The sequence below is a fragment of the Pan troglodytes genome, chromosome 8 (assembly GCF_028858775.2).
Source record: "Pan troglodytes isolate AG18354 chromosome 8, NHGRI_mPanTro3-v2.0_pri, whole genome shotgun sequence".
In the NCBI taxonomy this organism is placed as follows: domain Eukaryota; kingdom Metazoa; phylum Chordata; class Mammalia; order Primates; family Hominidae; genus Pan; species Pan troglodytes.
The window spans coordinates 32,965,778-32,993,403 of record NC_072406.2 but is presented as its reverse complement, the minus strand read 5'-3'; the positions used below and the strand labels follow the sequence as shown (position 1 = coordinate 32,993,403).

Genomic DNA, 27,626 nt, shown 5'->3' with positions numbered 1-27,626 from the left:
ACAGTATGGGAAGAGCCTGCCCCTATGATTCAGTGATTTCCCACTGGGTCTCTCCCACAACACATGGGAATTATGGAAGCTATACAACTCAAGAAGAGATTTGGGTGGGGACATGGCCAAACCACATCATCTCTATACTGCAAACATAACATGGAGATTCTGTCCACATCAACATTACAAAATTTGCTTTTTCTTCATAAAATCATCATCAACACAATCACATTTTTTATTTTTATTTTTTTGAGACAGAGTTTCACTTTCATCACCCAGGCTGGAGTGTCATGACACGATCTCAGCTCACTGCAACCTCCACCTCCCAGGTTCAAGCAATTCTCCTGCCTCAGCCTCTCGAGTATCTGGGACTACAACACGCACCACCATGCCTGGCTAATTTTGTATTTTTAGTAGAGGCAGGGTTTCACTATGTTGGCCTGGCTGGTCTTGAACTCCTGACCTCAAGTGGTCCACCTGCCTCGGCCTCCCAAACTGCTGGGATTACAGGCGTAAGCCACCACGCCCGGCCTACATTCTTTTTTTAGATTAAATATTTTCTGGTGACTTATTTCCTCTTAAACAGATTTTCTAGTTAAAGGCTGCAATCAGCTATTAGAGCCCACACAATGACCTTGTGTACAGCAATTAGCAACTGGTAAAATTTTTAAAGAAACATATCGCACAATTTGTAAAAATAAGATGCCAACACAACTGGCAGTGTATGTGTGATAGCCGAAGATCAAAGAGAGTTTTTAGGAATGCATTTAAGAGAAAGACTGTTTCTCTCTACTTTTTAGCTAAATCTATCACATATATTTGTTGATCATTCTTGACTGTACTTTCCTCAGATACGAACTTTCATGCACATGAATAATACAACAGTTGCTGGATACAACTGAAATTTTTAATTAGGTACCAGAATGAGAATTCCGTGAAACATACTGTTGGCAGGCACCTAAATTTAAGCTAAGATTTCTGCTCTCAAAACTAATAGCTAAATCCTTGCAACCCAAAGTGTGGCCTATGGCCTACCCACAACTATATCACCTGAGACCTTATTAGAAACAGAATATCAGACCGGCTCAAGCCTAGAACTAAGAAATCAGAATATGCATTTTAACCAGATTCCCAGGTGATTTGTAAGCTTGTTAAAGTTTCAGAGGCATTGGCCTAGCTCCCAATCTCTGAGTCACTTTTGATCATGAAACTATACTAATATGATCCATAATCCCCATTTTTAAAACCTCCCTTCTTCAGTTATCCAGTGGCTTTTGAGTCAAGGCAAAAAATCACACAGTACAGTCCTTTTAATAAACACTTTCACTGTCCCAAGAGTGGAAATAGGACACTTCCAAATATTGCATGTGAATAAGTGTTCAAAACCACATATTTGGTCTAGCATGTCACAAAGGACTTTGAGACTGATTTCTATAAAGTGAAGAACACTATAAGTGACCAACACTATTCTACAGCAATAGGCTGGTGAAACTGAGCTTTATTAAGCATCAGTAATTTCAGCCAATACTGCTGAAGCACTCTCCATCCTATGAGGTGCTATCATTGCTACGAGAGCTTCATGCCAGATAATGGGAAGGTGCCAGCTTCCAGGGGAAGATGCTTGCCCTGCTCATTTACACATGTATCCCTGAGGTTGTGGAATTCAGTGAAGGCTGCTCCAACAAGGCCAAATCATGAATGGAATCCAATCCTGCCTGAAAGCCCTGTAAGCCTTTACATTCCCAAAATAATTATACAAAGTAGTGCATGCAGTGACTGTTTCCCGACACCTCATTTTTAATACCTACACTTCAGCAGAAGGTACTTTACTTCTCACCTGGCTAAGTGGTTATACGTCCGTATGAATGAACAGAGGAAATACAAGAAGAAAGGTCTCACAGAAATCAACATTCAGATCAATAGCGGCATTTGCCATCTGTTGGGCCCCTGCTTATTCAACAGGATATACAGTTGGCTTCTAGAGATTTTATATGCTCGTGGGAAGAATATTAGACAATGAAAACAATAACAACAACAAAACCTTAACTGGAAGAATTCTTTAACTGGGCTACCAAGTTTTACAATCCTTCCATTATCTGTTCTTGTGAAGAGCCAGAAAAAATACTGTCACCAAGTACCAAGTGAAGAGAATAACAGCCTTTGTGTCAAAACAGTAAACATGCTATTGTCTTGTGTTGGTTTGGGATTTTTGTTATTGTTGTTTTATTTAAGTGAAAGTAGAACATAAAGTGGAGACAATGAAAAAAAATGAGGAGAACATCTGAGGAATACCATTCTGGGTGGTTTTTGTCTCACTGTGATACACATAATTTTAACAGCCACTACTGCAGCCAGGGCTACGAGACAAAATAATTCTGATCCCTGAAACTGAGTTTGAAAGCATCTAAAGGAAAAAAGCACACAGAGTCTTTCTAGCTCATTGTTTGTATTTAGCAATATAAACCAAAAAGATAAGCAAGACCTTGTAACAATGCCAGGCACAGAGTATTCACTTTATAACCATTTGGTTTCTTTCTTATTTCTGTTTAACAATGGGGCAAAACTATTTTCCCCAAAAGAGATGCAATCGTGTTCACAAATGCCTTTTTTACCTTTTTTTTTCTTAGACTGAGTCTCGCTCTGTTGCCCAGGTTGGAGTACAGTGGCGGAATCTCAGCTGGCTGCAACCTACACTCCCAGGCTCATGCAATTCTCATCCTCACCCTCCTGAGTAGCTGGGATTACAGACACTCGCCAGCACGCCTGGCTAATTTTTGTATTTTTAGTAGAGATGACGTTTCACCTTGTTGGCCACGCTGATCTCAAACTACTGACTTCAGGTGATCTGCCCACTTCAGCCTACCAAAGTGCTGGGATTACAGGTGTGAGCCACTGCGCCTGGCCCACAAATACCATTTCAAGAGCCAGGATACGTAAAACTTTCTGATATGGTTTGTATATTTGTCCCTTCCGAATCTCATTTGGAAATGTAATCCCAGTGTTGGAGGTGGGGCCTGGTGGGAGGTGTCTGAATCACAGGGGCAGATCCCTCATGAATGGCTTAGTGCCATTCCCTTGGTGATGAGTGAGTTGAGGAGAGATCTGGTTGTTTGAAAATGTGCAGCACCATGCCCCTCACTCTCTTGTTCCTGCTCTCATCATGTGACACGCCTGCTCCCACTTCATCTCCTGCCATGGTTGAAACCTTCCTGAGGCCACACCAGAAGCCAAGCAGATGCTGGAGCCATGCTTCCTGTAGGGCCTACAGAAACGTGAGCTAAATCAACCTCTTCTCTTTATGAATTACCCAGTCTCGGTATTTCTTTATAGGAAGGCAAAAATGGCCTAGTACACTTTCCAAACTTTCAGAGGTAGATTTTTGTTTCCGCAACTAGTGGCAGTGCCAAGGAGCTACTTGAGGACTTTAGATCCCAATAATCTCCATCAATCCCCAGAACCCCAACAAAATAAATGAATCTTGAAATAAAAGCAGTGTTCTTAGTATGCAACCCTGGCTTCAAGACAAGTCTTTTATGAGCCAGACTGAAACCCCACAATTACCCTCATATGGATACTCAGGGGCTGCTGCTGTTCAAAATCACTACATAATTCAAGTGTCATTTGTCTTTCCTTTTGCTAGAAAGAGCAACGTCAAGCCTAAAGGATCAACCTTGTAAGCCTGGCAAAGCTTGCATTTGAATACCAGCAGGGTTTGAATGCTCATTAATGGGAGACCTTAGGAAAATACTAAAACCTAAATCTGAAATTGCCCTCGTGTAAAAAAATCATTGAAATTGCCCAGAAAACACAGGGACACAAATCTTTCAAGGCTGCTGTGGACCAAACAAAAGAGCATCCACACAGTACCTGGCAGCTCTTAGCCCTGGGTGAGTACCCACCAAACAGTCCCCTGGGCCATTCTTCTGCCCTCTTTTTACTGATTCAAAACTGACACTTTGTGGTCTCCCTCTGTTAAGGTAGAAAGTAGAAAAATTGGCTGAATCACAAAACTACAGCTACAGTAACCACCGGGATTGTATTTTCAGGAGTGTTAATATACCCCCAATCAAAGAGATTTCTTATTTTATAAATGATTAAGAAAATTCAGCACCCCACAGGAGAGATTACAGGGTTCTTGGAATCTGTGTTCTCCTCTTTCCTTTTTCGAAGAAATTTAAAAGTCTTTACATACTTAGGGGGTACGAATGCAGATTTTTTGCATTTCGTCATGGCAAAGTGTGGGCTTTTAGCCGAATAGGGATGTGTTGTTCCCTTTCAATATCCATCGAGTCCTACTTCTGGGCAGAGAGTAAACACCTCTGCTTCTATTCAGTTCTCCTTTCTTGATGCTGCACCCCAGCTAAAGAGTGGCTCAGGGAAGAATTATGTTGCCTACCCCAAGTTGCTATAACATCATCATTGCCAAAATAGCAGGCCACTCTGCAGGAGTCAGAATAGCCTCTTATAGATATCATAAGACTTCTGCTCCTGACACATCAACCGTTGCCTGGTAAGGGACCTGGCTGGGGCAGCCTGCCAACACCATGGCCACATAATAGCTAATGCCATGGAGTGGGGTTTGAGAAATTGCTGTATTTTTCAAATATACTGAATTCCCACAGCCTATACTTCAGATCTTTTGAAGATTTCTCTCACTGTGAGGGAACAAAATGATGCCTTGATACTATTTGCAGGACTAGGTAATATCTGCTTCAGGAAACTGAGTTTTTTTTTCTTAAATAATGAGTATTTCAGGGATTGTGGTGCAGTAAAAAGAATGCTGCCTGGTTCTTAAAAATCATAAGCCTGTCAGCTCAGAGAAAGTAGGAACTGAAACTTCAGGTTGAGAAAGAATGTACCAGCACGCAATGAGCAGACCGTACGTGACGACAGAACTCTGATGCAACCTCTCCAGCAGCCAGTTCAGGAAGCCACACCACAGCCTTGGCAGTAGTCAGCCCGGAAAGGTCAGGACTTCCTTAGTAACTGAGAGCTTCTCTATTTCTTTGTCTTCATACCACTCTCAGGACCAACCATCAAAAGCCAAAGATGTTCCTCAAACTAATAATAAAAGATGCTGTTTCTTGCTGGGTGCAGTGGCTCATGACTTTAATACAAGCACTTTAGGAGGCCGAGGCAGGTTGATCACTTGAGGTCAGGAGTTCAAGACCAGCCTGGCCAACATGGTGAAACCCCGTCTCCACTAAAAATACAAAAATTAGCCGGCGTGGTGGTGCACACCTGTAATCCCAGCTACTCAGGAGGCTGAGGCAGGAGAATGGCTTAAATCCAGGAGACAGAGGTTGCAGTGAGCCGAGATCATGCCACTGCACTCCAGCCTGGATGATAGAGCGAAACTCAGTCTCAAAACAAACAAACAAACAAACATGCTGTTTCTAATTATCCCACCTCCAGGTTTGCCATGCCAACAACCTCTGATCAGAGTGCATCTGAACCTTCTATTTTTCACCAAAAACCTTCCCACTCCCTGACCTGCCTTTATATCTCTGCTGAAAACAAGTGATGGCAGCCGAAGCCGTGCCCGAGCAAACTGGATAAATCACCTCTGTTTGTTCTCATTTGGGCGGTCTTCGCTTTTTTGCCCAAGTTTACTTGCTTGTTTCTGTTGTACCTAGTTTACAAGCAAGATCGTATTTTGTGATTTGCAGCGCTAAGGACTACAGAAACTTAAGAAATAACACCACCTTTGAGACCTTCGAGCAACCCTGAAATCTGCCTAAAATGCACCCTCTGCAAATGTCTGTACTTAGCAAACTGTTCTCTGACCATTCTCCTCCCTCCGCTTCATAGCTCCAACCATAATAAAGAATAACTCACAGTCAGAGAGACCAATCAACCCAGTTTGTCCAGAACTGTTCCATATTTAACACTGGAAGCCATCCTACGTTCCAGAAAACTTCTCGGCCCCAAGCCACTGGAACCAGTGGTCACCCTATGAGACAGTCCTGGAGATGTCATTCTACACCTCAGCCACTGCAGAGGAAATTTACTCTGCCTAGCATGCCCCTCCCTCTTCCCATAAACCGGTCATCAGTTAGGTGAACTCCTCTCAATCTGTCAAGCCCCCACCTAAATGCCGAGTTCTAGGCTAAGCCTCTTTGACAACACCCCAACTCTCAATCCCAAGCAGTTTCATCACACTCTCCTTGATGCCACACTACAGCCTGCATACTTTTATTGTACATATCACATGGCCCTGGGATGATTTGCTTATGGCACTTAGATGCTGTTACACAGGGCCAGGTGAGGTGGCTCATGCCTGTAATCCCAGCACTTTGGGAGGCCTTCGTGGGTGGATCACTTAAGGTCAGGAGTCCAGACCAGCCTGGCCAACATGGTGAAATGCCATCTCTACTAAAAATACAAAAAATAGCCAAAAGTGGTGGCATGCGCCTGTAGTCCCAGCTACTCAGGAGGCTGAGGCAGAATAATTGCTTGAACCCAGGAAGCAGAGGTTGCAGTGAGCTGAGATTGTGCCACTGCACTCCAGCCTGTGTGACAAGAGTGATACTCCATCTCAAAAAAAAAAAAAAAAGCTCTTACACAATGAATTCCTTGAGAGCAAGCACAGTATTGATGCCTCACTGTTATCACCACACCAAGCCTGTGTTTGTCTGTAAATGAATTAATGGATGGTAAAGTGGCTTAGTTATTATATTTATTAATGAATTAAATTGTTCTTTAAAAGAAGTCCAAAAGTTCTAGATTGAGATGAAGAGACAACTTATGTCTATATAAGTTGGGCACCTACATGAAATATATTCATTAATCCATTTCAATTACCCAGACTATTTATCTACCTCGATCTGAGTGTTATTGTCCTGCCCATCATCCAGCAGCAGGTCTGTGAAGCTTCTGGGCTCAGGAGAGTCTTGGCCGACGCTTGCTCGGTTCGTGTCTACAGCCTTGAGAAAGTCCAAGTTTCTTTTCCACCTGTGGCTGTACGCATGTGAATCAACTTCCACCTCCTCCTCTGTGTGAGGGAAGGCCTGAGTAACTCCATACTGCCAATCTGTTTGAAAAAGAAAGAAAATGGGTTACCACTCATTATGTGTACCATACATGCAAGTGCTATCGGCTCGAGAAGAAAAAAGAATTCTGTGAGGCACGAGAATAGGAAACTAACTTATAACAGTTAAATCTGTTTACTTGCAATATCTTGAGCTGGTACGAACATCTCTGATTGGAATGCAATTGCAGGAAACACCAGGAGTTGTGACAGTGGTTAACGGGCAGATCTTGCAGAGTTTTTAAAAACAGATGTGCAGCCCTGAAGCAATGCATTTTTATTCCCTTCCCTTGCCCCCTCCACACGCACACTTCATACACATTCTCTAGCTGTTCCGAGAAAGCAAGCTAGAATCCAAACAAAAGGATGAAACCAAGTAATTGTCAGATTATTTTGAAAATAAAAGTCAGACCTCATTAATTTGTAAGCTTATATTTATTTCATATTTATTTCATGCTGGAGAGCAAAGAGACACCAGTGTATAGGAACGGGTTAAATAATACATGAAATTGTCTTCGTGTAAATGGGCGAAACTACCTTGTAGCTTACAAGCCAGTCTTCATTCATTGCCTGACCCATTTAATAAGTAAGACCCTCAGGAGTCATCACTGTACTTTTGTTCATCTGTGCCGTTCTCACCTTGAAATCTCGTCAGGGTCTAAAGGATGACAGTGATGGGCACTTATAGAAATGGATGGGAAGGCAAGGAGATCAAATCACAAAGGCATTTTAAAGTCATCTGCAGGGACTGGCCTTGCTGACCCAGCTCATCCTGCTACTCCAGGAGGAAAAAATGAGATTTAATCATTGCTTCTCGTCTCTCATTTCAGTAGGTCAGCAGGGGAAAGCATGCCACAAGTATTGGAAATTCAGTTTCTGAACAAGAACAGCCTTCTTCTACCCAACTATTACTAAAAGATATGAATGGACGGGTTTTAGAACTGGCAAGATATGGGTTCAAAAAGGCATAAGGAGCAGTGATTTAATTACAGCCATTATGTTCCCCTTGGTACAAGAACATTCTAAGAAACCAAAATGTATTTAATGCAGCTTATAATACAATGATTCAGCTACTTAGAACTCTAATAACTAACTTAAGGTTACCACTACCAATCACAGGCATAATTACCTAAACTACCTCCTTTTCAACTCAGAAAGGTGCTAGTAATTCTTCTAGACAGAGAGGATATTATTTGGTTTCACAGTAAACCAAAGATCTCTGATTGTCTGATGTCAAGATGCATACAGTAAAAGATCTCTTATTGTCTGATATTATGATGCATAGAGTAAGGATATATGCCTGTCTCATACCAGAGAGAAACACTACCATGATGTCTGCCATCTAGACCTTTCCTTGAGCTCATAGAATGTTAGAGCTCAAAAGGACCACAGAGACCAAAGTAGCCAAAACTCCACAGGGAGAAACCCAAGAGCAAGAGAAATGTAGCATTGTGTTCTTTTTATTGAATTGTTAGAGGCTAAAAAAAAAAAAAAAAACTCACGTACATAAAGGGCTGAGTGTGGACACCCTCCTGCCCTCCATACAGTAAGTGTTTAATAAGCACATCTAAGCAGTATTGTCATCATCACTGTAGAAAATATCTCTTTTTATAACACTGTTGTCCCTACTGGCCATTGGATAGTACTCAAAATGTGTTTATTGACTGACTGAATGAATGGACGAATGAATTGTTGACAGTCTTTCTGGAGCAAGCATCATCGGACCAGGCAAAATTAAGTAATGAAAAAACTACTGTGCAAGGAAGAATCCAGGACTCTTGGGCTGGAATTCTGTCTAGTAGGTTTGCTGGTTGTATGATCCGGCATAATTCTAAAAAGTCTCCGTGCTTTTGTTATTCTATATTTTAAATGAGAATGAAAATATCCTGCCTGCAAAAGCAGACAGCTTTTCCTGAGAATGTGTCAGGCTCTGAGACCTACGGTTTTAGGCAAAGCTACATAAAGCAATTTTACTTGCTTTATTTATATATCCTGCTTCATTACCAAACATATATGAGGCACCTTATAACCCAGCAATAAAACTTTATGACAACCAGATAAGACCTCCTAGCACAACACTTAGGTCAATGTCAGATACCTGCATTTTCCTTGCACTTGCTATAGTAGCTCTTAGCAAGTTACACCCCTGACATAGCTATGCAAACACAAAGAGTCATGTAGGAACCACTGAAAACCCATGCAGGATCCTTGTTAGAATGTCAACCTAGATAAGAAATGGTAGCAAACATCATTCAGAGAATAGATTAAATGATTCCAGATTTTAAAAAATGGTATTTAAAAAACATACACACTAAGGCAATGGTGTTAACCAGAGGCCTATCAGTCTTTCAAAATGTAAATCAGAAAAAAAAAACACCTACAACTTCAAAGGATTTGTCTTCATTAAAATCTTCAAAACAGAATTTCAAAGCAGCTCTTGGTTTCTTTTAAATAAGTGTTACTTATTCCTCCTCGATATTAATTTTTACCATTTTTTAGATATTTATAACATAGGACAAAACAGAACTTTCTGGAATACCCATTAGCACCTTCCCTCCCCTTTTAAATTAGTTTCTGGGATCCTGGCACAGAACAGAAAGTAAACGGAATGCCTAATACTGGAGGAGCCTTCTGCATGGGATTCTACTTCTAAACTTTCTCAAATTCGCTTTCCTATTTTTCTTCCTGCCTTCCTTCTCTAGAGAACAAATGAAAAGGAGCTCCAAAACTTAGAAACGATGAAGTCTCTATTTCCCACTTAAGTTGAAATTTGAGAAGTCTGATGAATGTGTCAAACTCTTGTTTTTGTACTGAACATTCAAGCTCATCCTTTAGTAAGATTATTAGGAAACAGTAAATTTAGCAGACAGGTATGAGACAAGCATATATCCTTACTCTAGCACTTACATGGTTTGGTCTCTAGACAGCTGAGGTTTGATTTTTTTTTCCCCCGACTGTTTAGCAGCGTTTTATGATTTTGTATCTCTCGCTTGCTGTTACCATTGACAGCTGTTACAGTCAAATGTTGACAAACCTCCATCTCTGTGCCTCCTAGAATTTGCTACCTCAAACTTGGAAAACAGATCTCTTGCTTGCTCTAATTGTGTTTGCAAAGAGTAAACAGGATCTCAGGAAAAACCTGAGGTGTTTTCTAATGAGAACATTTGTGAGCTTTAGGGCCTGGCATCCATGAATATCCTTTTGGTTGCTTCTTTTGGTTGGCATTTTAAACCTAATTCTTTCTCTCTGGTTATGTCATGAATAAACAAGGCTACCTGGTCGTGCATAGAGGAAATCCTATTATATGTTCATAATTCAGTAGTACATGGCTCATCAAGACTGAAAAGTATGAAACTGAGTTAGATTTTGATCCCACTTCTAAATGATTTTTAGAGAAGATAAAACAAGTCAAAATATATGTTTTACAGAATAAAGACAGGATAATCAGAAAAATCACAGCTTCGTTATCTATATTGTAAATTACTCCTAGGCATTTCACAGACTTTCAAACTCATACAAATGTTTTAAATTACTCTTTAAATCAGCACCAAAACAAATTACTCAGAAGCAAGATGAAGGAATATATGTGATATAATTTTTCCCTTTCCAGCTGCAGTAAAAACAAAAACAACAGCAGGGATCTTTGAACAGTCTGGCTGAACAGATTGTTTGCTTTCGGTCTACTGTATGTTAATTAAACCACTGATGGAAAAACCTTCAAGGATCATTTTCCCCAACATATTTGGCTATAGTCATTAATCACATAGCTCATGGAAACACTAAATGCATTTCTTGATTCCCATTGGAATATAAGAAGACGAAGCTTCGAAAACACATTTCCGTAAATACAATATATACATTGATCTTAACACATTCTTGAGATTGTTTATCATAATAGCAGATAAACTATTGTAGAAAGTTCTTCATTGTTTTTCCAATAAACATGAGTAAGAAACCCCACAACGTTCAGTTAATCTGAGAGTAGAACAGGAAATTCATGTGTATCCTCATATATATTCTCATATTATTCTTTGCAAACCTTGCAGGTCTCTTTTTTGTCATCACATACTATAATATAATATAAAAGCAAAAGAGAAGAAAGCTTTGCTTGGAAGGATATGTTTATGTATTATTCTAATGATTTTATTAAAATATCTTGCATTTAATTAATAGTTATTTGCTGAAAACATTTGAACATTTTTTGAGTTTTACATACAAAGCACACACATAAGACAGGTGAAACCACCAAAAAGTAACTGCATAAATTGACATGCATCTTATGTAATTAGGATCCATCTCTACTGCACCTTATGACAAACACTTTGACCTGCACATTTCAAGTGAACCAAATCACTACTGTAAATCCTCTGAAACATTCAGATTGTTCACTGAAAGCAGATTGGCTGGATAGATACATTTGAGACTAGATGAAAATATTTGGCTAAGATAGAATGCCATATGTCTTTGCATCTCAATTCATTGCAGAACCAAAGATAAAATTCTACAGAAAATAGTTATATCTTTAGGTATGTCGATAAACTAGACTACTCCAGCTTTGAGGTTTTAACTGGCAGCATTACAGACTAAGGTAGCTACAGAAGATAAAGCTTACAGAATGTTTGGTTCAGAGATACTAAGGAGTTGAATGGGACCTAGACACTCGATTTTATTAAAGCTCTGAGGAAGACTTTTGTGTCTCCTAGGTTGAACTTTGCCTCATATTCTATTCCCACCATAGGTGCTGATATGGTTTGGCTGTGTCCCCACCCGAATCTCATCCTGAATTCCCACGTGTTGTGGGAGGGAAACAGTGGGAGATAATTGAATCATGGAGGCAGGTCTTTCCCATGCTGTTCTAGTGATAGTGAATAAGTCCCATGAGATCTGATGGTTCTATAAGGGGAAGTTTCCCTGCACAACCTCTCTCTCTTTGCCTGTTGCCCTCCATGTAAGATGTGACTTGCTCCTCCTCGCCTTCCCCCATGATTGTGAGGCCTCCCCAGCCACATGGAACTGTAAGTCCATTAAACCCCCTTTTCGTGTATAAATTACCCAGTTTCACGTATGTCTTTATTAGCATGGTGAAAATGGACTAATACAGGTGCCTCAGGTCACATTTCCATCATCTTTTGTCTCCTGGCTTCCTAGCCTGTTTGTTTATTTGTTTGTTTTAGAGACAGGGTCTTGCTCTGTCACCTGGGCTTTAAGTGCAATGGCACGATCATAGCTCACTACAGCCTCAAATCCCTGGGCTCAAGTGATCCTCCCACCTCAGCCTCCTGAGTAGCTAGAATTACAGGTGCACACCACCATGCCCAGCTAATTTTTAATTTTATTTTTTGTAGAGATGGGGTCTCACTTTGTAGCCCAGGCTGGCCTCAAACCCCTGGCCTCAAGTGATCCTTCAGCCTCAGCCTTCCAAAAATGCTGTGATTACAGGCATGGGCCTCCATGCCTGGCTAATTTTTAATTTTATTTCTTGTAGAGATGGAGGTCTCATTTTGTTGCCCAGGCTGGTCTTAAACTCCCGGCCCCAAGCAATCCTCCCACCTTGGCCTCCCAAAGTGCTGGGATTATAGAAGTGAGCCACGGTGCCCAGCCCTATCTAGTCTTATGTTGTCAAATTCTTCCTTTTACAACCTTTTCTCCACTTGCTACCAGAGACACCTTTCAAATTTTTCACTTCACTTTTCTGACAAGCCTCGAATGACTCCTTATATCCACTCAACTATAAGACACTCCATCCTCTTGTTCCAGCTACTTTCCTATCTCTTCCTTGTCCCCATCATGCCTATGTTCCCATCACACAGAATTTAATAGTTTCTTTACCTACAATGAATATAGTTACTATTGCATGGATGAAAGCCTTTACCCTACCCCAAGACTTTGGGAAATCTGATAACTCCTTCAAGATTCAGCTCAATATTGTCTGTTTAAATGAACTTCTCTTGACTCCCCCAGGTAGAGTTAATTGAGTTTTCTTCTATAATCCAGTAACTCCTTTGCCTGACTCCTTCAACATTCTTATGTCTACCACCACTGGAATGTGAGACTGTGCAGAGGAGAGTTAACACAGAAGGCATGAGACTGCTATCCTTAGAAAGTGCTATTTGCAAGTCTGGCCCATATCTGGCATCTGGAAATTTAGATTTAGGGAGGGTTCCCATCATTCCCTAACTGATAAAAGTGGCTCACAGTGCCTAAACCAGGCAAACAATGGGATTTATGCTGAACACCTTCCTTCCTTCTGGGAGTCTGGAATTTTGGTACATGCTAGACAAAAGGTAGTTTACATGACTAGCCCACAGTAGGACCTTGGGGACTGAGTTTTTAATGAACTTCTGGGATAGACAATATTTCACACTGTGAACGTGTTATAACAATTCATTGCTGAAAACATAAAATGCATACCGTGTGTGGAAAGGACTCTTGGAATTTTGGCCCTGGTTTCCCTGGACATTGTCCCATGTGCTTTTCCCCTGTACCAATTTTGCTTTGTCTCCTTTTGCTGTAATAAATCATAACCATGAGCATGACTATATGATGAGTCTTGTGAATCTCACCAGCAAAATCACCAAAGCTGGGGTAGTCTTGGGGACCACTGATACAGAGATGTCTCAAAATAGAGACTCTAGCTTATTTATATTTTTTGTCCCATCAATACAAGCATGGACATTGGCATATAATATGTATCTAAAGTTTTTTAATAAAAATTCAATGAGGCCTGGCGCTGTGGCTCACGCCTGTAATCCCAGCACTTTGGGAGCCGAGGTGGGTGGATCTCCTGAGGTCAGGAATTCGAGACCAGGCTGGCCAATGTGGTGAAACCCCGTCTCTACTAAAAATACAAAAAATTAGGCAGGCGTGGTGGTGCACACCTGTAATCCCAGCTACTTGGGAGGCTGAGGCAGGAGAATTACTCGAACACGGGAAGTGGAGGTTGCAGTGAGCCGAGATTGCACCTCTGGACCCCAGCCTGGGTAACAGAGCGAGACTCTGCCACAAAAAAAAAAAAAAATTCAATAAATGAATGATTAACCAGGTTAACTGCTCATCTGAGACGGTGTCTTAAAAGTTTATGTATGAAACCTCTTGTCTAACTTATTAAGATTTTAAACTGAGTGCAGTGGCTCATGCCTTTAATCCCAGCACTTTGGGAGGCTGAGGCAAGCAGATTGCTTGAGACCAGGAGATGGAGACCTGCCTGGGTAACACAGCAAAACCCCATCTCTACTATAACTGCAAAATTTAGTAAATTTTGGTGACAAACATTTGGGTATGGTGGTGTGTGCCTGCAGTCCCAGCTATGTGGGAGGCTGAGGTTGGAGGATCGCTTGAGCCTAGGAAGACAAGGCTGCAGTGAGCCATGATGATACTAATGCATTCTAGCCTTCCAGCCTGGGTGACAGCAAGAAGCTGTCTCAAAAAAAAAAAAAAAAAAATTTTAATCATGTTTCCAAGTAGTCAGAGAAAATGGTAAAAAAAAAAAAAAAAAAAAGGAGAATACAATGGGAACCTATGAAAGCTTCTCTTTATCCAAGATGATCTTAACCCCAAAATAGCTCACTGGACAGTTGGGTAATGTTTAGCTACACTTATGATTGCAGTTCATCATCTCTGTTCTTTGTGGTTAATGAAATCAGTAAGAAGTATAACACATGTCTTTTTGGAGAATGTGGGCATGGCTATGTGGGATTGAAAGGCTATGAAACTAGATGAAAAAAAGAACAATTTTAAGTTAAAACTAGAAGATGAGCAGAGAATGACTCTGGAAGTTCGAGGCATAAGGGTTCAATCTCTGAGGCAGCAGAGAATTAGAACCATGCAGGCCTATGGCCAAGATGCAACTGCCCTGCACATTCCCTACTCTCTGTCCTTACCCTTCTCTGCCTTTGAAGTCATTGCAGGAATTTGGGCCATTGTAGGGTAATGTTTTGGTGAAAAACATTTGGCAATTTAAAATATACATATATAAAACGAAACAGAACGGGAAAATCCAATTAAACAGGCACTCAATCCAAAATACACACTTGGCCAGGTACTGTTGCTGACGCCTGTAATCCCAGCACTTTCGGAGGCCAAGGTGTGTGGATCACCTGAGGTCAGGAGTTTGAGACCAGCCTAACCAACATGGTGAAAGCCAGTCTCTACTAAAAATACAAAACTCAGCCAGGTGAGGTGGCGCGTGCCTGTAATCCCAGCTACTCAGGAGGCTGAAGCAGGAGAATTGCTTGAACCCGGGAGGCAGAGGTTGCAGTGAACCGAGATTGCACCACTGCACTCCAGCCATGGATACAGAGTGAGATTCCATTTCAAAAATAAATGAATAAATAAATAAAACAAAAATACACACTTAACTAATTTACACTTTTAAAATGTAATGGTTTATAATTTTACTATTAAATAAAAGAGTAAAGAGACATTATAACTTTATGTGTAATTATGATATATTATCCTATGGAAAATATAAAGTATGCCAAGCCTAATGAGCCATAATTAATAAAATTAAGACAACTTTAAGGTATTGCTACATCTTTACTAAAGTATTAAAAATAAATAGAATAAAACTGTATTAATGATTATAAAACAAAGTTGTTTTACACATTGCTTCTAATGAAAGGTTAATAATAATAACAATAACCCTCATTTAGGGTTAGTAATGGGCTTGGGCTTGGCATGAATTATTATCCCATTTTACGGATGAGGGAATTGACGTATGTGAGAAGTCCAGTGATGGTTCGGGGAGGCAGCCAGAGCCGAGTCGTGAGGCTAGGTCTTAATTCCTGTCTAATCTGCCTCTGATTAATCGTTCAGAGGATCAGTTTAGCAATCTGTGACAAAGCCTAGTGATATAACCCAAGAAAACAATCAAAGGAGAAAAAATAATCTAAGCAAAGTGGGCTATTTAAAACAGCAAAAATCTGTAAACAATTCAGCAAGGAAAAGCAAATAAGAAATAGGATATCCCATCACGGTGACTCTGTTAATAGAAGGAAATGAAATGCTGTTAAGGTAAAAACGGAGCAGAAAGTAATACTACAGTAATATTGGTTGTTGTTTTCTATTATATCTTGAAATATTTGGGAAGTACTTTAAAACAATTAATCTTTGCATTAATTGAGGGTTTTCTACTAACTGTCTAGTAGGAATTTAAAAGAAAAATGAAATTCAAGACAATTTTAGCACTTGTTATACTGTGATAATGATAACCTCTTATCTTATAATAAAAGGAAAATGATCAAAGAACTCAGAGCATCCACTGAATTTTCATATAAAATCTGTGTGATTTATTTAAGGAATAGGCTTCTTTCCACAGGAGCCATAATCCACAGATAACCTATGAATAGGAAAAGAGCATTTAATGAAATCTGAAAATCTATTTTTTAATAAGATTCTTGTGATTTTTCACAAAGAACATTGCATCATAAACCCAGAAACCACATAAAATGTTTAGGTATGTAACTTCCCACCATTGGTGAAATGATAGGGTGCAGCTTTATAGCCATATGGTTCTTCCCACCTAGAAAAGTCTACTACCCTCCAGTTTAGCTAAGTGTCTAGTTTTTGTACTTTAGGCTATCTGGGGTCATATATTAAATATTCTACATTGATTTTCAAGTTTTCTATTTTATTTGTGAAAATTCATGTGCTATGATAGTTTAGTGGTTCCAGAGCACAACAATCAACTAAAACCACTTGGTAAAACACTTTCACACTGCTATTCATCTTTAGTCATCTCAAACTGCTCTTGTTTCCTATATTGGGCTAATTTTATAATGAGGGCTCTGAACTAACAGATAAGTCCCACTGCATGAAAAGTTTGAGTCCGCCAACCAGGGGAGATGGAAAATTCTGTAAACAAGGACCAATCATGGCCAATACCTCACTATGGAAAATATGAAATGGCTGAGGCAGAAGAGGCCAGATGTAATCAATTCTTTTAATGGTACCCAGTGTGAGAGATGATCTGCAAATGTCTCGGACCCAAATCACCGAGGGCCTTCTATTAAATCTAGGCTGCCAGATGTCTGATAGACTCTGATAGACTCAATCTCATTCCACATTGTCATAACATTATATTCAGTTTGTGGGGTTGGAATCCATAATGGTGCAACATTGAGCCCAGGCTGACTTACCCAAGGACCAGAGACGACAGCCAATAGATGTACTTCTATCTGATTATGTTTTATAAATTGTATATGATTTAAATCAGATAAATCATAACCCCATTATCATCAACTTACCCAGTTCCCATTCTGATTAATTCAAGGTAGTATTAGGGGTGAAATATTTTGATTTGAAAAACATGTTTTTCTAGGTAAACATAAGATTTTGAATTTAAAAAATCACTTTTCATTTAGCTTCTTTCCTCAAAATGGTAGAACATTAAGCCAAAAAAAAAAAAAAAAAAAGGGAAAATGATGAGAAATAGAAATTTCAACATCACTATAAATTTAACAAAGAAATATTGGGTATTCACAAACTGAATCACAGTTGTTGTTTTTTTTTTTTTGAGACAGAGTTTCAGTCTTGTTGCCCAGGCTAGAGTGCAATGGCATGATCTCGGCTCACCGCAACCTCTCCCTCCCAGGTTCAAGCAGTTCTCCTACCTGAACCTCCCAAGTAGCTGGGATTACAGGCACGTGCTACCACACCCCACTAATTTTGTATTTTTAGTGGAGATGGGGTTTCTCCATGTTGGTCAGGCTGGTCTCGAACTCCTGACCTCAGGTGATCCAGCCGCCTCGGCCTCCCAAAGTGCTGGGATTACAGGCATGAGCCATCATGCCCGGCCTGAATCATACTTTCAATACTATTTCACTCCACTGAATTTAGTAAGATTTTTTTCACTTTTTTGGGAATAAAACATTTAAATCTAGATATGAACTACTGTTCATCCAAGTAGCAGTTTTAAAATAAAGTTCCCAAGAATTTCTAAAATGCTATGAATGTCTGAATTCTGACATTGCTTTCCTAAATGACTTTCCCTAATTAAATTGCATGATTGCATATATTTACACTGATTACATAATTTAACTAACATTGTAAATAATCCACAATCAACAAAATTACATTAAAAAAAGAAATCAAGACAGTAAAAACTATACTAAAATTAGATTTCCATTTTTATGATATATTCCTTAAATATACAAACAACCAGTTAAGAATTAAGCACTAAAATGAGATAGAAACTCACATTTCAGAAGTAATCTATCAACACCTGTAGATTAGTTGAGCTCTGACACTTTTAGAATCCAGCGGCTTCTCTTTTTCTTTATTTTTGAATTACATTTTTATAAAGGGTTTTCATAACTCACAAAAGCAAATTCTAGATAAACTAGAAGACTCTCTAAATAGTTGTTAAAATATATATTTAGAATAAATTCCTTCTAAGGGTGTGGCCTACTTTAGTGTAAGACTAAGAAAAATACCTGAACTTCATAAAATAATTGAAAAACAATGTCTTTCATATAGGACAACAAATTCTTGCCCGGATTTTGCTAAAAATTATGTTTGATATATAGTCACTAATGCTCAGGACAAAATACTAAGACAGAAATCATGTTCTTTATTTTATAAATAAGCAACACCTGAAGAATATGGACTTAACGTGGTCCAGTTCAAAAAGTCATTAAGTGATGAATTTCATTGTATAAATAAAAAAAAAATCCTGGTGGTAAAGTAAGCATGACCTCATTCTAATTAAAAACATTGACCAGGTGCGGTGGCTCACACCTGTAATCCCAGCACTTTGGGAGACTGAGTTGGGCAGATCAGGAGGTCAGGAGTTTGAGAACAGCCTGTCCAACATGGCAAAACCTCGTCACTACTAAAGATACAAAAATTAGCCGGGCATGGTGGCGAATGCTTGCAATCACAGCTACTCGCGAGGCTGAGGCAGGAGAATTGCTTAAACCCAGGGGATGGAGGTTGCAGTGAGTCAAGATCACACCACTGCACTCCAACCTGGGTGACAGAGCAAGACTCCAACTCAAAAAAAAATAAAAATTCACATAAGTAAAAAAATTGAAGGACTCTATAAAATTATTAAATTAAAATACTTTTTTAAAAATATAAAAAATAAATCATTAAAAAGGAAATAAGAAAACAATTAAAATATTATTCTATCCTGGGTGCAGGGCTCAGAGTTATCACCTTAATGAATATGCTTCCAGAATATTTCTCTGAAAGCCTGCACATGTCTTCAAATATACAGGTATGCATGTGTGTACATACATATGTGTCCACATATGCATATAACTTGATTTCAGCACCACATAATAAATATCTTTCCATGTTATTGGCTATATATTATATTTAATGGACAATTTGTGTCTACCATAAACTATTACTGAATTGTTAACATTTTAATTTGATACTAGAGGCTATATTTTTGTGAACAACCGCAATCATTTGCTCAGAAAAAATTTCTGAGTAGAATCTGTATGCTAATGCACTCAGCCTGTATCAGTTTACACACTCACCAGCAGGACATGATAGCATACCACATTTTATAAGGTAAGCTCCAAAACATACTTTACAAACTTTTGCTTGTAAAAAACCATTTACATTTTGTTAAGCATCTCCCAGATATTTTCTTCTTACTCAGGCTAAACCATAGAAAACTGGATTTGTATTGTTAGTCACCTAAATGTGGTATTAGGCCAGGTGCGGTGGCTCATGCCCGTAATCCCAGCACTTGGGGAGGCCAAGCCTGGTGGATCACCTGAGGTCAGGAGTTTGAGGCCAGCCACACTGGGCAATATGGTGAAATTCCATCTCTACTAAAAGTACAAAATTTAGCCAGGTGTGGTGGCAGACACCTGTAATCCCAGCTACTTGGGAGGCTAAGGCAAGAGAATCTCCTGAATGGGGGAGGCGGAGGTTGCAGTGAGCAGAGATGGCGCCATTGCACTCCAGCCTGAGCAACCGAGTGAGACTCCATCTCAAAAAAAAAAAAAAAAAAAAAAAGTGGCATTATTAACTTAACCCTAACTTGAAATTTTGCCAATATAAATATTTTAGACCTTATCAAATGATGGAAAAATCTTGACCAGAAAATAACAATACTGAAAGCACTACAACATTTGATTTTATCCCTGTACAGTGAGAATATTGATATGTTTTATCTTTGCTAAACCATACAATTTTGGAGATAATATCATAACTAAATACTTCATTTTTAATATGTCTGTGGTATAGGTTGAAGTATGCTAGTCCTTGAATCCACTATTAAGTAAATATATATTTTTGAAACTTGAGACCTAATCTTAAATATTATCTATTTTCAGTCACTTCTCACAAATTATAGATAGTGATATTAAGAGGATTACTTAATTTTGAGAGTGAAGGTAAGATATAATTTCTCTAACCTACAAATGGTTAAGGAAAAAAAAGTATGAACTATAGCACAAAAAAATAGTAGGAAGTTGTCAGTTAACCCAAAAGAGGTTCCCAATTTTGAAATATTATTAGAATATCTTAATCTTTCCTGGAAGCTACACATATCAGGTATTTTCCAATTCTGTATTTCCTTAGTTATCAGTTAGGCTTGCAAAGGCTTTCAAAATCATTGAGCTTCTAAAATTCTAACAAAAGGATAGTAAGCTCATGTGACATTACCCCAACAAGGGTGATTATGTAAATGATGAACCTCCAGCCAAACCAAGGACAAAAGCATTACATTTATTCATGACTAACAAAGGCTGGGAGAAGAAAAAGTGTAATTATTTGGTGGTAAGAGTCTAAATTTTAAACAAGATGGGTAGGGGAAAGGGAATAGGGTATGAAATGTAAGTTATATATAAAATGTAAGTTAGATTATGAACTTTTCCTCCTCTTTTCTGTTAACAAAAATGTAAAATAAAAACAAATAACATCGGCTGGGCGCGGTAGCTCACGCCTGTAATCCCAGCACTTTGGGAGGTCGAGGCGGGAGGATCACAAGGTCGGGAGATCGATTGATACCATCCTGGCCAACAAGGTGAAACCCCGTCTCTACTAAAAATACAAAAAAAAATTAGCCGGGGGTGGTGGCGGGCGCCTATAGTCCCAGCTACCGGGGAGGCTGAGGCAGGAGAATGGCGTGAACCCTGGAGGCTGAGCTTGCAGTGAGCCGAGATCGCGCCACTGCACTCCAGCCTGGGTGACAGAACGAGATTCCGCCTCAAAAAAAGAAAAAAAAAAAAAAAAAAAAAAAACCAAATAACATCAACACTCAAAGAATCAACCTAGAGTAAAAAAAAGGATGGCAAGTGTACCTTAATATTTAGATTTCAACCCATTTACATCCAGATTTGCATGCATGACACTCTGGACTAAAGAAAGAGTATTAAATCGGTAAAAAAATTATGTTCTGGGACGGTGGGATGCACGTGACCATGAAAATCTAGACAAACTTTTAACAAACTAGGAAAAGGAAAAAAGAAAGTGACATTGTTTAGGTATTTAGAATGGTGGCAAAGTCACATAATAATAATTTTGATAGTTGGTTAAAGCAGAGGGAACCTCTCTGGAAAAGGCTGATCGAACATGTGGTTATTCTATGAAGGCATCAACTGCTCCTCGCCTGGGTCAGGGGTCATCTCTCTAGGCTCTCCAGCCAAATGGGATTAACCTCACTTGTCTTTTCACTAAACACTGAAACGTGGGTAATGGCTTTGCTCCATTTATGTTTCAATTAATACAAACAGTGGTAGTACTTGAGAAAACTGAGAAAGGGAGATATCAGTGAAATACATATCTTCCTTTCCCAATTAAATATATATCCCACAACCACTTCCCACTTCAAACATCTGTGATAACCAGCCTTGAGCACTTCCAGTGTTCATGCACAGAAATCACTATTTGCCTTGAACTCCAGTCCCACTCAAAAGTAATAATCCTGCATCTCTTCTAGAATAAATTAATGCACATTAACATGTTCCCATTCTACACAGATAATTTTCTTTTGCATTTCCCCAGAGGAAAAGCAAAATGCTCTGAGACAAACTTTCAAGTATACTGCTTATAAGGAATGGCATGTGGATAAAGAGAGGAAAAGACATCACCGTGTTCTCACTTTAACTTTACATAATGTTTCACAACTCCCAACACACTGCTCTGGAGTGAAGTGTTTTAACCTGCCTTTTGTTATGAATTACTTGGCTGGGTAACAGACAGGCAGCCTGGGATCATTTCTTTTTCTTTTTCTTTTTCTTTTTTTTTTTAAGCCATCAACATCTTTCAGTCCTATTTGGAATGCTGAGAGAATGCTTTGTTCCATTCCCATTTATCAATCGAATACTTCATGAAGTTTAATTAAAATTAAGTCAAAAATATTCTCTGTATTTGTATAAACCTTAAATTTGTTAACCTGTTATTGGATTTTCAAAAATACCTGTTTAGAAAACTGATTTAATTTTCTATTTATATGTAAATTCCAGTTTCTAAGCTTGGATTCAGGTCTGTTCTGAGAATGCTAATCCTAACTCGACTGTATTTAAACTCATTGTAAATACACTTAGAAAGACCTCTCACTAGTTCATAATACGTTTATCAATCACTGACATTTAAAACATTTCAGAGTGCTCTGCAAAATGCCTAAGTTCCTGTTTGTGAAAAAAAAGAAGTGGTTTCTCCTCAATTCGATGTAAATTCATCCATTCATTCATTCATTCATTTCTTCTTAATCAAATCATGCCAGCTTCAAGCTTTCCAAAGGCTTCCCAGTGGTTTGCAGAAGCCCCAGCCAAAACATGGTGCCAGCAAGAATTAGCCTTCTACTGGAGGATTGGAAGGAGGACCAGTGTGACTGGAGTGGAGGAAGCATAGGCAAAGTGGTCTGACACAAGGAGGGAAGGTGAGAAGAAACCGTATCCCCCAGGGCCTTGCAGAAAGCAAGGAAGTTGGATTTTACTCTAAGGAGGTGGAAAGTCACTGGAAGGGTTTTAGCAAGAAAAGGCTTGATCCAACACATGACTTAACATGATCACCTCCGCTAATATTGACTTCAAAATAGATTGCTTAAGTATATGTTTTCACCACGTCAGGCTCACTTGATAAAAGCAAACAATGCTTTTATTCTGAAGATATCCGGCTATCACACGTAAAGTCAGTAAAGGATTGACTAATTTGATGAGTTACTTGTTAGCATAAAGAGTGGACTCAGAGAAGAAAAGTAAGTACTTAATTAGGCTGACAGGTGAGTAAAAATTTTAATGTCTAGGATTGTTAATTCCCCATTTCATGTATTTAATAAGACATATGAAGTACCTGAGTTTTCCACATCATCAGCAACTTCTCTAAGTGGAAATAAGAAAACAACTGAACACTACTAAAATCCACTACAATAATCTCTACTATAGAAAAAGTGGATTTAAACTTCCTGCATCAAGGTGTGGCATGGAAGAGCAAAAATAACCTGATTTGTTCTATCCCCATTTTTCTCTGTTTAATATTCCAACAGGTAGAAAGGACAGCAATTAATTTTAACAAATAAAATCAAAGACAGGAGAAGGGGAGGAGTCACCCTAAAATTTATGGTGGCTTATTGGCCATAAACAGAGACTGTGTCTGAGGTCCATATCTTACCAGAAATCTGACCAAAGCATCTCAGTTTGCAATGCATGTATCGCCCTGATAATGTAGGAATGCAAAGAGTAATGAAATTGGTTTCCTAAACAGAAAATAAGCCTTCGCAGCTGTAGAAGATGCTCAAGAAATCTTTGCTGAATGAATGAACAAATAACATTTCAGAAGAAAGAAAACAGAAATGCAATTTCCTTTTACAAGAGTAAGAATTAAAGAAAAAATTAGGGACAGCTGTTACACAACCGAAATTCCTACACTTTGAACATCAATAAAATCTCTACATTCTTCCTATCATTGATAATAAAAGTACACATAAACTAGTTTCTCAAACTTTAGAATGCACTAAAATCACATGGTGTTCCTGAAGATTCCTCAAACCTACACGCTTCACAAAGACCCCTGGGGATACTAAGGCAGCTAGATCAGAGAACTACACTTGAAGAAACATTGTTGTCAGTAAAACACTGAATAATTCTATTTCTCCTGTGTCTCTGAAGTTCAAGGTCATAAATTTATACTTCGAAGGCATCAACCAAAATTACAAGTGAAATATGATTGCATATATAAGATAATCTTTAGATATTGGTTTTGATTTTATTTTAAAAATGACAAGACTTGTTCAAGTATTTGCAACTTTATATTAACTCCTTAGCGGCATACACCTCTTTGAAAAGTGCTTTCTTACTATCGACTTTGTTTTTCACAATAGCCCTTGAATTATGTAAGGCAGTGTCATTGCTCCAATTTTATAGAAGAAATTCAACTGCAGGTGGGTAAAGTGCCCTGTCTGAGGTCCCACCATGTCATGCACAGATATCACTATTTGCCTTGAACTCTAGTCCCACTCAAAAGTAATAATCCTGCATCCCTTCTAGAATAAATTAATGCACAATTAACATGTTTCTACCCTACACATATAATTTTCTCTTACATTTCCCCAGAGGAAAAGCAAAATGCTCTGAGACAAATTTTCAAGTGTACTGTTTACAGAGAATGGCATGTGAATAAACAAAGGAAAACACATCACCATGTCCTCACTTTGACTTTACACAATGTCTCACATCTCAGGCTGACACCTGAGCCTGGGTCTTCAGACCTCAGGTTCAGTTTCAGCTCCCACACAAAGTCCACCTGGGATGTTCAGTGTCATTATCCTGCCTCCTCCCCCCCTGCTTTCACTAGGACACACCTGCCCCAACACCAGACCTCTTACTGGAGTGGCCATCCAGAAATGGGGAACCCTGAGATAGGGGTACATGATGGAAGTGAGGGATACAGGGGACCTGAATTCTTTCTAGAACTTGAATTATACCCATATAGGAAATACATATGTGAAACTCAAAGTGGTAGCTTCTGCTTTTTCTTGCCTGACACTTCGACGACCCGTGGGAATATGTCATCATATGGAAAACCACTGGACCAAGTCTCAGTAACACATTTAAACTGACGTATCACCCTATAGTTTGGGCCTGCCTTTTATATTGTAAATATCAGGATTAATTATTGGAGTGATGAGCTGGGCAGGCCAGGTACTAAGGAAAATCTAGGAAAAGCTCCCACATGCCTAGGATTCACCTGAGGGAAGGTGAGGGACTATTAAGAGTTAAAATGCAGATCTGACTCGGGAGGTCCAAGGTGGGCCTGTAGTCCTGCATTTCGGACGACCCTCCTGGTGTTGCTGCTGCCACCCCTGGTCCATGGACCATACTTTGAGCAGCAAGGTTATAGGAGGGACCTATTAAACCTGGGATTCCAGAAAATAATAGGAACAAAAGAAGAACCCAGATACAGGAGGGAGGCAGAAGGAAATAAAGCTACATACATATTCTTATCTCACTGGGGCGTTAGTTTCTTTGGAGTTACCTAAAATTACTAAGTAAGAGCAGCTATTACACCAGAAGACTTAATGTCTTCACCCCCCCCAGCAGTACATTGTTCTAGTCCATCAGATAATTCCTCCACCTGACTTGACTTCCAAAAAAGTTAAGTAGGCATTTATCCTCTAAGAACAAAACAAACAATACAAAACCTTAGGAAGCCACATATATCAATGTAAGAACGCTTAGAAAAATGCTTAGTAAAGAAAAGTGTTTCTTTCCTTTCTTTTTCTTTTTCGCGAGATAAACAGTATGTCCTCTTTCCCAGTTTGGCTGGGTTAATTCAGAAAAAAGAATTAATTATAAAATAGCATTCACCAATTACTCACTGCAGACCTGATTGCTATCAAATCTACTACCGATAATTAGAAGTATCAAGTGATTCGTTCAGTAAATACTAAAGATTTAGAATTTTCTCTTTAGTGATTAAGTGGAGGTTACCTACAGAGATATGCTGCTTAGAAGAGGATTTATATCATCAAATGTGATATAAGTAATTTTAGATTAAAAACAGTCTAAAGAACATATAAATGGTGTAAAAAGTATGTTAACATTGATAATAGATGATTCTTTGGAGACTATGACCAAGTACTAAAATGAAATTTTAAAAATAATATACCTAAATTTTAGCAGATGTACTGTTTATAGAAATAAATGGACTTTCAGATCTACTGTTCTTTGTTCAATAAAGAGGCAATTGCATAATGATTCAATGTCCCCTCAGTAATATGAATGACCACCTGTGAAGAATGAAGGTTATTTAGTTTATTTCCTTATAATCCTATATTGTGTATCCACCAAAACTAATAAATAAGCTGATTTTTACAGATCATTTATTTTTAAAGATATAAAGGCATGTTTACTAGATGCTGGGTAGACATCTCAAAAAAGAACAACAAAAAAACTTACTGTCGTTGCTGTTGGGCATCAAAAATTTAGCTAGTGAGCATGTTTTCTATTTTTAAACGATGTAACAATCATATCACCTACCGATCCTGTATAAAAACATATATGTTAATTAATTTTACTGTCCTAACATTGAATTGAAGAAAACAAATAAGATTGTTAATATTATTGCTGGTATTTCTGGATTAGGCTGCAAAGAGCAGCCTGTACCACAACTGAAATTAACCTAGGAGTCTATGATATCCTAGAAGAAAGACTGTGAAGGTGTTTGACGGAGGATACTGCAATACTACACTTGCAAATAGACAAAGACTCACAGAACAGAGGGATGGTTCTGAATGTATCTACCACCAATCAGTCACACGGGACCATTCAGGGACTCTAGGATTAAAATTAGTCATGTGACATGTTGTCGTTTCTTCCTCAAGGAAAAAGATTTTGAAATATTATTTCAAATGACTCCTTCATTGTCATAAGATTTTACAAAAATTCAGTTTTAGAAAAATGAATGCATTTACTCTTTGGGGAAAGTTTCTTGTCATTTGTACCAAAATGTGGAATTCCAGCAATCTGCAGAGGCAGGCATCATGAATACTATATATTCTGGACTAATGATAACAGCACTGGAGATTCTCGTTTTACTCTGTCAAAGGGCTGTGGGTGTTTTCACATGCATTGCCTCACTGGACTGACCAGCTCAAAGAAAAGGGAGGTCAGGAGTTTCTGGATGGTTAGGGTTCACAAGAAAGCTTTACAATGAATCGGGACTAGCACTTCATCTTCAGAAAGGCCTGAAGGGCAATTTTGCTCGAACTCCACAGTGGGTCCTTACAATCAGTGCCATACTAATTTGAAATAATCCATTATTGTATGAAGTACATAATTTCAACTTTTTGTGTTTATATTGATCGATACCACTTACAAAGAGTTGGCTGCAACCTAACAAAAAGGCGCATGCTGAATTAGCCACCACTAAAAAATAAGATTGTCACCCACCAGCCTGACTTTCAATCATTCCGTGAAACTCCATCTTGACCCATCATTTTGTGCAGAGATGCTTCCATGTTCTGAGTAAGCTTACTAAGAAAAGACAGGTCAGATGTCTGGGTGAGTCCCAGAGATCTCCTTCTGCTAAGATTCTGCTGCATCAGGTATAGAATAAATTCGCCCATCATCTCCAACGGAATGAGGTTCAAGTCTCAATTGCACTTCAAACTACGTAAACTGACAAAAGACAAAAGCATGTACTA

General features: G+C 38.8%; 1 protein-coding gene across 2 annotated transcripts in view; it reads right to left on the bottom strand.

Annotated features, from left to right (window-relative positions):
• The window catches only part of PLXDC2 (plexin domain containing 2), a 470,147-nt gene that overhangs the window by 277,402 nt on the left and 165,119 nt on the right, over positions 1–27,626 (bottom strand). For both annotated transcript variants that reach the window (XM_024346245.3, XM_063781455.1), the window contains exon 2: positions 6,813–7,024. In XM_024346245.3, the coding sequence (XP_024202013.1) occupies positions 6,813–7,024 (212 nt within the window). The remainder of the gene's footprint in view (positions 1–6,812; positions 7,025–27,626) is intronic.